This window comes from Pterocles gutturalis, unplaced genomic scaffold (genome assembly GCF_000699245.1).
Source record: "Pterocles gutturalis isolate BGI_N339 unplaced genomic scaffold, ASM69924v1 scaffold30024, whole genome shotgun sequence".
In the NCBI taxonomy this organism is placed as follows: domain Eukaryota; kingdom Metazoa; phylum Chordata; class Aves; order Pterocliformes; family Pteroclidae; genus Pterocles; species Pterocles gutturalis.
Genome location: NW_010129101.1, coordinates 25,574 through 36,980, shown reverse-complemented (window position 1 = coordinate 36,980; position 11,407 = coordinate 25,574). Strand labels below are relative to the sequence as shown.

The following is an 11,407-nucleotide window of genomic DNA, read 5'->3' as shown; positions in this document are numbered from 1 at the left end:
ATCCCGCCTTCCCGGCAGCCCCCGCGGGCTGGCCCCGCCCCGGAAGTGGGCTGGGCGGGAGTGTTGCCAGGCGGAGCGCTGAGGAGAGGCGGCGGTGGAAGGGCGCCGCATATACGGTTCCTAAACCCGGCCTCGGAACCTCGTTTATTTATTTTTTTTAAATCATAATAATAAATTTCACACAGTGAAAAGTATGTATGTGCTGCCAGGGTCGAACCCCTCTCACCTTAGGCAAGGCAGCAGGGAGAATGAGGAGGAAAGAGGGGGAGCAGGGAGGACAGGGCTTAGAAGATGCTTCTCACAGGGGGAAGGAAGGTAAAAATAAATCTGCAGTTTCTTGTATTCAGTTAAAAATCCCTTTTCTTGTGTCTGCTTTGGATTTCTTGGTCTGTGTTAGGGGTAGAACAGGTACTGCTGTGGCTCCAAACCATTCCGGCACCTTTCTCTTACAAGGGGGATGCACAGTCTGGAAAAAGAATAAAAAAAAATATGTGGAAGAAGGCAAGCAGTTACAGTCTGACATAACTATGCAGCTCTGCCCCAACATTATTAGGGGAAGGCTTCTGTCTCCCTTAACTGAAACAGCCAGGAGAGAGGTGGCCAGCTTGTCTGAGGCAGGAAGGGTGCCAAGGGGCTTTACTGGGAACTGATCTTCTGCAAGTTCTGAAGCTATTGCCAGCAACCAAAGAGATAATGTTGCAGTATATTCAGTGGTTCAAAGAAGGTAGCTGCCATGCTGTTTAAGAGTTATACCTACCTAACAACTTCAGGGATTTGGATAAACTGACCAGACCATGAATAATCATTTACCTGCATCAGGTTTTGCCCTCAGATCAATGGCCAGCTTCAAACTTGTACAGCAAGTAGTGCTGGTCACAGCCACATGAGCTCTCCTTTAGAAAAAACACTACATGTATGCTCATAGAGCTTGTGTTTACATGAACAGCGGAGCAAAAATCCTTGATGCAACCAGCATACCATCTCACACAACCCTATACCTTGAAGGGGAAAGGGAGCCAAACATCCTCTGAAGGTGCTGGAAGCATCTGCCAGTAGAAGCTGACAAGACATACGGGGGAAAGAAATGCCTGTAGCAGGCTGATGCTGTCAAAGTGATATATTTGGGCACAGCCAGGGCAATAAAAGCAGCATGCTGTCACTACAGCAAGGATAGCAACAAGTGAAGCTGGCTGACAATCCAGGCCACAGTCATAGGCACAGCAGAGAACCCAAACAGAAGCTGGGGTTTTGGCTCAGGTTCATCAGGTCCAGGCTCTGATGCTGGCACAGAGCTACAGGAGGTCTCACCTTGGGCTGGGAGTCAGCAAACAGTTCCTCCTCCTCAGGACTGAGGGTGGGCTGATTCCAGGAGGCCAGCGTGATGGGCTTTGGGTGGCCTGCTACACCACTGCTGCCTGGCTGCTTCTCATCCGCACTCTGCACAGCCTTTCATGTGACAGAAGGACACAGGCTGTTATATCTGTCACCACATTAATGCTCAGGTCTGCACAGACCAGATTCAATGCAACCGTTGTGTTCTGAGGTTGTTCCTCCCCACCCCCCCAAGTAAGCGAGTCTGTACTTATAAAAGGAGTTCCAACATCTTTGATTAATAAGATCACTAACTGCTTCTTACCCATTTCACCACAACAAAATTTGATCAAGTGAAACGCATCTATTTCAAAACACAAGGCAACTGGTACTTGAACTTGGGCATTTTTTTTTTTAGTGGAGAATAGTTCCTTCACCCCAGAGACTCTGAAAACTTGAAATACTTGCTTCTGACTCCTAAATGCTGCGTTTCAATGTGTTTTTACAGCAAAGGTGTCAGTTAGAAATGGAATAGTGGGCACAGAGGTATTAACTTATAAATTCTATATACTGCCCACTGGCCATAGGTGGGAACAACCAAGATGAGACTTGTGGATCAATTACACATCCCAGTATTACTGAGAGCATCGCTAATGGCAAGTCTACCGCACGCTTTATTATAGTAAGAACATCTGTTTACCGAAGCTGAAGGCACCACTTGCGGATGGGCTTTCTCAGCTCCTTCCTTCAATGTCGGATTGATCGGATTACCCTGTGAAAGCAGCAGTAATGTAAGGTTGTTAACATCCAAGAACAGTCATTAGCAGTTTTAAAAACTATTTGCTACAGGGAGTTATTGGAACCAGGATATCTTCTGAAGAAGTAAAAGACTATTTGGATTAGCTTTTGGATTTGCAGTCTACTCATTTGTATAATACTAATTTGATTTCTAATAGCACGTTAATCCTGTTACTAGCTCCAGCAGCTAACAGCAGCAGAAAAACAGCATAAGCAGAGCTCACGCAATTGGACTGCCAGGAGGTCAACTTCAGGAAAAAGAAGGCTCAGGCACAGGTACTGTAGAAACAGAACACTTAGGGGTAGAAGCAGCCATCAGTTTGGCAAAATGGCAAGGCTTGAAAAATTGTTTGAGCCAAAGTTAAAGAAACCATCCTCAAACCCTGTTAGGAACAGACATGAAATCCTAGCACAGGCAGCAGAAGGATTTACACTTTGAAATTTCTTTTTACTATTCCCACCAGGAGCCACTCAGTCCAGGGTGACCTCTGTACAAGCTGCTGAAGCAGCTGGGAGAGAATGAGAGGCCAGCCGAGGGCTCAGAAGACTAGCCTGGCCTTTCTCAAACAATAATAGTGAGCTCCTTATTTCCTGAGATTTCTCCCTGATGACTCAGACTTATGGCACAACGCTTCTTTTTATCACAGCTACACCCAGCAGCTGCAAACAACAGAGGCACCCATGAAATACAGACATTTCTGGCAGGCACTATCTCTGGCTTTCTCACGCTCTCATCTTTTCTGGTATCTTAGAGCTTTCTGCGCAGAAAGAGAACCACTCTTCCCCACATCAGGTCAGTGATCAGGTACCAACACACAGAAGCAAGGCTAGGGCAGAACATGGAGTTTGGGGCTATAAAGGATCCAGCTTAAAGGTTTTCATACTGGGGAGAACTTTGAATTTCAGTTTTTTCTTCCTCTGCCCCAGCTACTGTAAGTTTGGGATTTTACAGGGGACCTTTTGCATCCACTGCCTGAAGGGCTGGACAAGAGCAGAAAGCATTCATCCCTAACCTGAGGCCACCAGTAAGCTGCAGTTGTGACGGTCTGCAGTGGTGGACCACCAAGGAGCCTGACCCACATGCCCAGAACCTACCACAGCAGAGACAGGCTGACAGTCCCACATGGGAACAGAGTAGCTCAAGTGACACGTTTAACAAACAACAGACAGGCTGCACAGAGGGGCAGCCCTCTTCCTAGGTTAATGCTCTGCAAGGGGAACCCTCTGGTTCTGCTCTGACCATTGCTCTCAGAGCAGAGGGAGGCAGTCCTGCTCAAAGCTGAGTGGAAGATGGATTGGGAAGACAGACACTAAGCACTACTAGAAACAGCAACAGTGTAAAAGGGCTTCTGATCTGCTCCTACAAAGAGGAAACATTCTTTTCACACAACCAGTTTTATACCTTCTTTTACTAACCTTTGTTTTATTGCACAAGGCCTCTTCCCTGCTTGCTTCACCTGCTCCTGGTTTTTCCTGCTGCCCACCTGACCACACCAACATCCTTCTGACACTTGAGCCATCCCGAGACTTATTTTTATCCTCTCTCTCCAATAGTGCAATAGTCATCATGATGAGGTATAGCTCAATATTTGCAGGAACAAGTTTTCTAATTGCTTGAATTTTGGTGGTATCTTGGAAAAAATATAAATACAGTATTTTTTTTTAAATCCTCTTGCCCCTTATTCAGCTTTCTCACATTCTGTAACCTATCAGTTGCCCCTCATTAAAGCATGCAAAGGACTACCCTCTTTAGTTAATCAGTTGCTTTATTTTAAAACCTAACCTTGAAAAGAAAGCAATGACTCTGGCATTGCCATGCTCTGCCTCACCACATCCATGGGCCTTCCAGAAAGAATGGCTCCTTCTACCTAAAGCAGCAGCAGAGCTGGCAGTTTTTCATTCCCTTCATCTGTATGCCACTACCATGAGAAGCTTCAGGCAAGGGCTGCGATGCTCACCCGAGTCAATGGGAGGATTACGGATAACATCAGAAATGATCTGTCGAACTTCGGGAGTCAAACCAGCTCGCTCCAGGTTGACTGGGTAGCCAGCTTTCATCGCTTGGAACAGATGAGTGCCCACCTCAGAAAGAGGCAGAGATCTGCTCTCACTTATAGTCCTCTAGGGAAACAAAGGCAGAAGGAATTGAGATGGCAGAAGTGTCCAAAATACAACTGAAAGCTGGCACCCTCCCATTCCCAAAAGCAACCAGGGAATACTGGCACACAGCGGTGCAACAAAGCTCCTCAAAACAGTTTGTGACTCCTACCATTTATCTAATTTTTTTTCTTTCCAGCTTGTAAAGAACATTTTTCCTCTTGAGGTTACAACTTGTTAGCTCCAGTGCTATGTCTCACCTTGAACTTATTTCAGATAAGAAAAGTTTCAGACAGTTTGTCTAGAGCCAAACTATCCTCTCACCATTAGCTCTCATAAAGGAAAGGACCTCCACAGGGAAGAACTTACCACAGAGAGATTTTTCTCTTGGAATAGGACATAGGTGACATGCTCTGAGGGAGAGAGGGCTCTAGTACACTTCCAGGGAGATGCTTCCTTCTGATCTTTAGATCTAGTACACTTCCAGGGAGATGCCTCTGTCCGATCTGTAGATCCAGATGTGGGGAATGTGTCCGTCTAAGTGAAATACAGATGATTTAGGAGTATATCCCAGTAACAATCCATAGATCACCCTCCCATTATTTGAAGTTATCTGAGAAAGCAACATAAATGGAGTCATTCATCTCTGAAGAGGTTGGCTTTGACCCTAAGTCCGTGTTCCACAAAAAAGCAAAGCAAAGGGGGAATATGGACAGGCACCCACATGCTCCCATCTTAATAGAACAAGCATGGGATTTTTCCAAGGCACTTGCCAAAAAACCACCAGAAAGTGTCCAGGTGAACACAAAACTTTAGTTGTTGCTCATTACACATAAAACTATTCCATCAGAACAAACTGTGGTATTGTCTGCTCTTTAGTAGGGGAGAATCTTCCACTTATTTTAAACTTATGCTCAGATTTCTTGAAAAACAGGAATGCTTTTGGTCCCCATTCCTAGATCGTAATAGCTCTCTGTGAGGCAAAAAAAAAATTTCAAGCATTGCAGAAGAGTATCACTGCTCTACCTGCTTTCTAGACTAAATAAATCCCCTTAACTGTAGATTTACATAGCAATTAAGATCCTCAAAGCAAAACTGCTTCCTAGTTCCTCCAATCCTCTGCTCCATGGCCCCTCCCTGGTGGCATCTCTTGCCATAGTGACCCACGAGGAACTGTTCTACATGAAGTCTTGGACAGAAGAAAATCAACTGTGAGAAGAGAGCCAACTCAAACAGGGATATTTCCAACAGCAGGGAATCTAAGCTCTTCTACCAGTCTCCTAAGGAGAACCTTAGAGGAAGCAAAGCCCTGCCCTCAAAGTCTGCTGAGGCAATAAATTGTGGAGGAGTATTTACTCTACTCTTGGCCCCCAACCCCATATCAAAATAACTAGCTGCAAGCTCTCCAGAATAAGGCACCTGCTGGATACTCAGCCTGGTCAGATGGGTGACCGTTGTAAGGATGTCCTGGACTTTCAAGATGACAATATCAACCTGGAACATCAGCCAGGGCCTGATATTGTTACCAAGCAGCACATCCAGATTCGGGAGGCCCCTTTGTAGGCAAGGCTAACAAGTATTGCTGCCATGCTTGGATAGGAAAGCTGCAGGAAGGACACACTAAAGGAGAAATCTGACAGCTGCAGACCAAATTATGTCCCTAACGCTCTGGCACAGTGGCAGACACCTTAGTAAATCGTACCTGCAAACCATTCACTTGGCAGAAATCCTTAACCTCAGCCAGGAGAGGGACCAGCATGGTGGATTTTGCTTCAGACACACCATCAATTCTCTTCACGTTCTCAACAGTCGTAGGCCTGGTTCAGGTTGAATAGTAAAAGCTATTGAAACGTCCTGTGCCAAGGCTTTGAAACATCAAGTCTCTGTGAATGACATGTGCTTGGACTACAAATCTATCAGTCATTACTTGAAATTTCTTTCCCTGGACCATCATCATGTCTACAACTGATTAAGTTCACTGTTTGCACTTCTGTGTCATGAAGCCAGACCACAGCAAAAACTTCAAGTTTGCTCCTGAATACTTTGGAGGACCAGTTAACCACACTGTATTTATTTAATTTTATCTCCCACGAGCACATAAACCCAGATATCTTCTATGGAACAACCCCATACACATTCCAAAAGCGGTATTACCTAATGGCTTTCGGTACCTGGGGAAGACACTTCCGATGTATTACACTGAGCTGCCCCACAATACCATCTTACAAGGAGAAAAAGACTACTTCCCCCCTCTTTCAGTAGTTGAGAGCGCAACACTAAATTGTGCTTATTCTTTCGTGCTACAGAGCTGCCCATGCAAGGTAAGGGGCAGCTCCTAACCCGTAGCTGATGCTTATCAGGATAAGGGCATACTAAAATGATTAAAACACACTGGAGAGAAGTTGGAAAGGTAAGGATTAGTAGAAAACATGCACCTTCCCCCTCAACCTGACAGGAGCTTTGATTACAAAGACATGCAGAGCTGGCATTGGGGGGTTTTTTAATAAAAAGTAGAATGAAGCAGCAAGTCTGATGTCAATAACTATTTAACCTAAACCAGTCAGCAGTCTACAAGCGTATTAGAGCAAACAAAATTCCTCGGGAGAATAGCTAGCTCCTCTACCAATGAAGTGTACTCTCCCAGCAAAAGCAGAACAGGGATTTGTGACTCAGCTTGCAACGTTTTCAATCCGTACAACATGTATGCATGCTGGCCTCACCTTACTCGGGCCATCTCCACCAGGATCTTATTGGTTGCCAAGACAGCTGGAGGAATTACCTTCTCATTAGCTACCTTCTGTCTAGCAGTCAACAGCTTGCCATACAGAGCAGTCTGGAAAGAAGAGAGCCAGATTCTCATAAAGCAGCTCTACATCACTCACATATGAGAGGAAAAGTTAGAGCTTCCCTCTTCTTGCCACTAATATACCAAAAAACCTGCAATGCATTAATCCATTTTAACATATTTAAATACTCTTCTAGGACCCCTATTCAAAAATCTTTGCAATACTAAGAGCTGCCCAAGCCAGCTGCTCCAATACAGGACAACTGTGGTGGACTGCAATTCACAGATATCCTACTTCTTCCAAAAAAACTTACCTCTAGTTCTTTCTCTCGGGATGAAACAGGTTCTGGGGGCTTCAAAGGAGAAGATTTCACTGGCAAGTGCTCTGGAACACTAATGAAGAATAAAAAAAAGTACAAAGCAAGCCCTGAATTAGATCAATTTATTCATCAACCTTGCACAAAGCCATGGGAAAGGAACAGCTGAACTTACTTCGCCTGCTGTCTGACAGCACCAGACTGTGGTCTGGCACCTCGTGCTAGCACTGCACTCACACAGGGCTTAAGCTGCTTGGGGCAGAATCAGCAATAACCCTAATGTAACAGAATCCCTCTGTATCTGGTCCTGTAACTTAAAACCACCCTCTTACTGTACACAGAGCTCAAGCAGATAAAACTCCGTTTTTGTGGAAAAACCCACATCAATATCCCTATCAACAGCTGGATTCCCACATTGTTAACAGCAGCAGGTTCTTACAAGCACTTGTCCGTTCGTGACATTATTCTGGCAGTACCCCATGAGAAACACCTTATATTTTTCCCCACGGCCGATAACGTTAGAGCTGGCCAAAAAGCACTGATGACTTCAAAAGCCCCAGAGACAAGGCCACAGCTGCTGTGCTGTAAGCAGAATAAGCCGATGTTACTGCTAGGCACGTCTGCTCAGAGAGCAGCGCCGCAGCTGCCAGTCCATGGGCTGGTGTACTTGGGGACACCTATCTCCGATTAGACTGCTACGACTGTTTTGCAATATCTGTTAGAAGACAAGCTGGAGTAAGAGCATCCTTTCCTTGCTCTGCTAAGCAAAGTGTGAAGTAACACTAGTTTTGGATTGTAGCTGTCCCTAAAATGATTTTTCTTCATGTGGCTATGGTGGCAATTATTCAGCTTAAGTGACATACCCTGTTTTCCTGTCTTCTGCCAGCACCAGAGGAGGAATGGAACTCCTCAAAAATGCAAGGTAGGTTTAATCTGAAGCATTGCATAAGCCAGAAAAACAAATTACTTTGTCTGCTTTTTTGCAAAAGCTTGTTTTATTTTTTTTGACCTCAGGGAGCCTCAACTTGATCTGTTTTCTCCAAACTAGAAAGGCAGAAACCTTCACACAGCTTCACCATCCCTGCACAAGTTCTGCCAGCTTTAACGGCAAGTCACAACCTTCACTTTTTTTGCCTGATTTATATTTGCAAACTGTTTGAAAACAACTGTTCTCCATTTCTTATTTGAAATCATCACAGGTTAAAACCCATTACAGCTTCAACCATCACACAGAAGACAGACTAAAAAACCCAAACCACTAGCTCAGTAGAAGTATCCAATATAAATCTGCTATTGGTCCTTTTTAAATCAATTTGCTATTTTTATTGCTATTGAATTTGAAGTAATACTAGTGAGAATGTTTGTACTTCAGCAATTAGTAAGACTTGCTTTGCCTGTGACATGCTCCAAGTATACTGAAGTTTAACACAACCTGCCAAATTCCACAAAGCCTGTTCAATGTTTTGAAATATAACACAGTGTACAGTAAATTTTAAGCACTTTTTCCAATAACATTAAACATTTTTACTGTCACTTCACAAAAGGGAACGCTGGGTTTAAGGATCATCCTACAAGCAGTTTCCTGTTTACACACTCAAAAGTTGGTAATTCTGTTTTAATTTACAATACTGTACCTGGTTAGCATATTATTGCTTGTTGGAGAAGTTTTAACTTTTCTCTCATATGAAAACATTTCACGCAAAGACATCTATAAAAAAATAGAAGAACAAGACAAACAAGAGCTGATTTACCAGTCTTTCCACTGAAGTTGCTGTTAGCAGCAAAACATTCATTTGTGACACCACAACACACAAGATTTTTTAATACCAACAAGGACAGAGCACAAGAGGGGTTATACCCATACAGACCTGCTTGACTGGTGACCGCATATTTTTTTTCGTGTCTGGGGAGCGCTGTGTTGAGAGCACAGGCAGAGGTCTACTGCTGAAATAAAATGAATTATATCTTAATCAGATCAGACCAAGTCATTTCCACAGTGCAACTGCCATTTAAAAAAACCTAACATTTTGCTAAGCAAACCAGTTTGAACTTGGTACAGGGATAGTTTCAGTAAATCAAAAGTTCTTACTGATTTTTTTTTTTTAAATAACTAGAATGACCATTCTTGATGAAAACACTGAGGACCTCAAAGCCTTAACACTAAATGTTTAACAAGGAACAAAAATCTTGTCTTACAGAAGAAACAAAGATTTTCTGGTCACAAAAATGGAATTTTTATGACACTGTTTAAAAATATTCAGTTTTTTGTCTCACATTCTCAGCTGAAATTTTAAATAAAAGTAGGTCAAGTACCTAATTGGGAAAACAAGTAGTTAGCTGCTCCATTTGAAGTCCCACAATTTAACTCAGTATTAGAAAGAACATAAATCTCGGTGAGTTTCCTCTAACATTTCTTGTCTTTAGCCAGTTACTCTCTCCATGAGTATGCCCTTCCAGGCTACCCAGAATCACCGATGATCAAACACTTTGACTAGTTTTGCCAGGAAGCAATTTCTCCAAACTGCATTTTCCCATCAACCTTCCCAGTTACACTATTGTTTGATTAGCCCCAGCAAAGACCTCCACGATAAGGCACCATCAGATTTAAGCTGGAGACATGCACTCTTCAGGAGGACCAGACAACATGTCACTTGTCGTACCAGCAGTTAATCGTGGTCTCTATCCAGGCACTCCCCCACTGACTTTTTTTTAAACTAAAATAAAGCTTTGACTAAAAAAATCAAGGGCAGAAATCTGCCCAACTTAGTCATCTCCAAAAACAAGCTTCAGAAACAGATGATCTGATGTTAAATTACTGAAAAAAAACCTGAAGAGAACAAGTGTACTACAATTACCTTCTAGGACGTTTCTCCAGATTAAGATCTTCACTGGACTGTAACAGAAGACTTGGATTTGAGGCAGATCCAGCTTGTAACAGCCAATTTCTACCCTGTAAGAAATAAAACTTATGGCTTAGCTATAGATCACTCAGAGAAGTCACTGAGGAGTAGTTTCACACCAGAAAGTACCTTCTGGGTAAGTGCACATATGGTTGCAAACTTGCTATACCCAGAGACTTCTTTGAGGAATCCTTCCATCATCAACTGTTGGCTGAGCAATTTCCACCAGCTCTCCGGCCAGTCCTTTCCGCTACCGAAGAGAGGGTGTCTTCTGTATCTGTCTGGCAAGCGCTGAGAACCCTGAAATTATTGGAAGAATTGGTCAGACTTCTCCAGTTCTTGTGAAAGTTTCCAATGTAACCGGTAAACCAGAAACCCAAGATATGAGGAGTCCAGAAAGTTCCCCCACAAAAGAACATTTCTGTCAAGTCAGAATCTGAAAATATTTTTTTCGGGTTTACATCATACCCATTACAATAATCACACCTACAGCAGCAAAATGATGAGAGCATAAGCCATGCCTATTACCGTGTTCATGTCACCTGAAGACTAGTTTCATCTCTACTAACCTAACCTGCTCCCGTGCTTTCTGCCAGGGCTGTGACAAGACCACGACTTTTTGTAGCAAGACTCCAGACAAACCTACAAGTATTCTTGTAGGCACTAAAACATTATTCTGTATTTGCAGTCAAAGTTTGGCATGATCTTCACTTCTTCCAGTAATGTCTAATAAATTAACAATCAAGACTACATTAAAATCTGTAACAATTCATTTTTCCCTCCCTAGACACACTTGTGTGACTATCAGCAACTTTCTTATTAAAAGGAAAAAAGAGGGACATCAAGTTTTATCAAGTACACCAGATGATTTTTTTTCCGGGTTGTAAACATAAAATAGAGGAGTAAGAACAGAATCACTTTTTATTTCTGTTGAGTTTCTCCCCTGGTATTTCAAAATCCTGTATGTAAAAATACATGTAAATCACTTACATTCACATTGATACTCAATCTAGTATCCCACTTCCTATCTCACTACTCCATGTCAGCCAGCAGTACAAAGCCAGAACACAAGCCATCATCTGCTTGCTTCAAACATCAACCAAGCAAAGACATGTTTGTTCTTCATTCTGAAAAAGCTATTCCTTTCAGGATAACAGAAAAGACATCTTCACAAACCCCCTAACCCACCTCTGCCAATA

At 43.1% G+C, this 11,407-nt stretch overlaps 1 protein-coding gene across 1 annotated transcript in view; it reads right to left on the bottom strand.

Moving 5' to 3' along the window:
- Positions 1–343: 343 nt before the first annotated feature.
- WRN (Werner syndrome, RecQ helicase-like) overlaps positions 344–11,407 on the bottom strand; it is a 35,155-nt gene continuing 24,091 nt past the window's right edge. Inside the window, exons 23-35 of the mRNA XM_010079850.1 lie at positions 10,338–10,508; positions 10,164–10,258; positions 9,177–9,252; positions 8,943–9,016; positions 7,306–7,384; positions 6,927–7,039; positions 5,909–6,023; positions 4,576–4,743; positions 4,068–4,230; positions 3,526–3,740; positions 2,012–2,083; positions 1,309–1,446; positions 344–466 (exon numbers count right to left, since the gene is read on the bottom strand). Of these exons, the coding sequence (XP_010078152.1) occupies positions 344–466; positions 1,309–1,446; positions 2,012–2,083; positions 3,526–3,740; positions 4,068–4,230; positions 4,576–4,743; positions 5,909–6,023; positions 6,927–7,039; positions 7,306–7,384; positions 8,943–9,016; positions 9,177–9,252; positions 10,164–10,258; positions 10,338–10,508 (1,602 nt within the window). The remainder of the gene's footprint in view (positions 467–1,308; positions 1,447–2,011; positions 2,084–3,525; positions 3,741–4,067; positions 4,231–4,575; positions 4,744–5,908; positions 6,024–6,926; positions 7,040–7,305; positions 7,385–8,942; positions 9,017–9,176; positions 9,253–10,163; positions 10,259–10,337; positions 10,509–11,407) is intronic.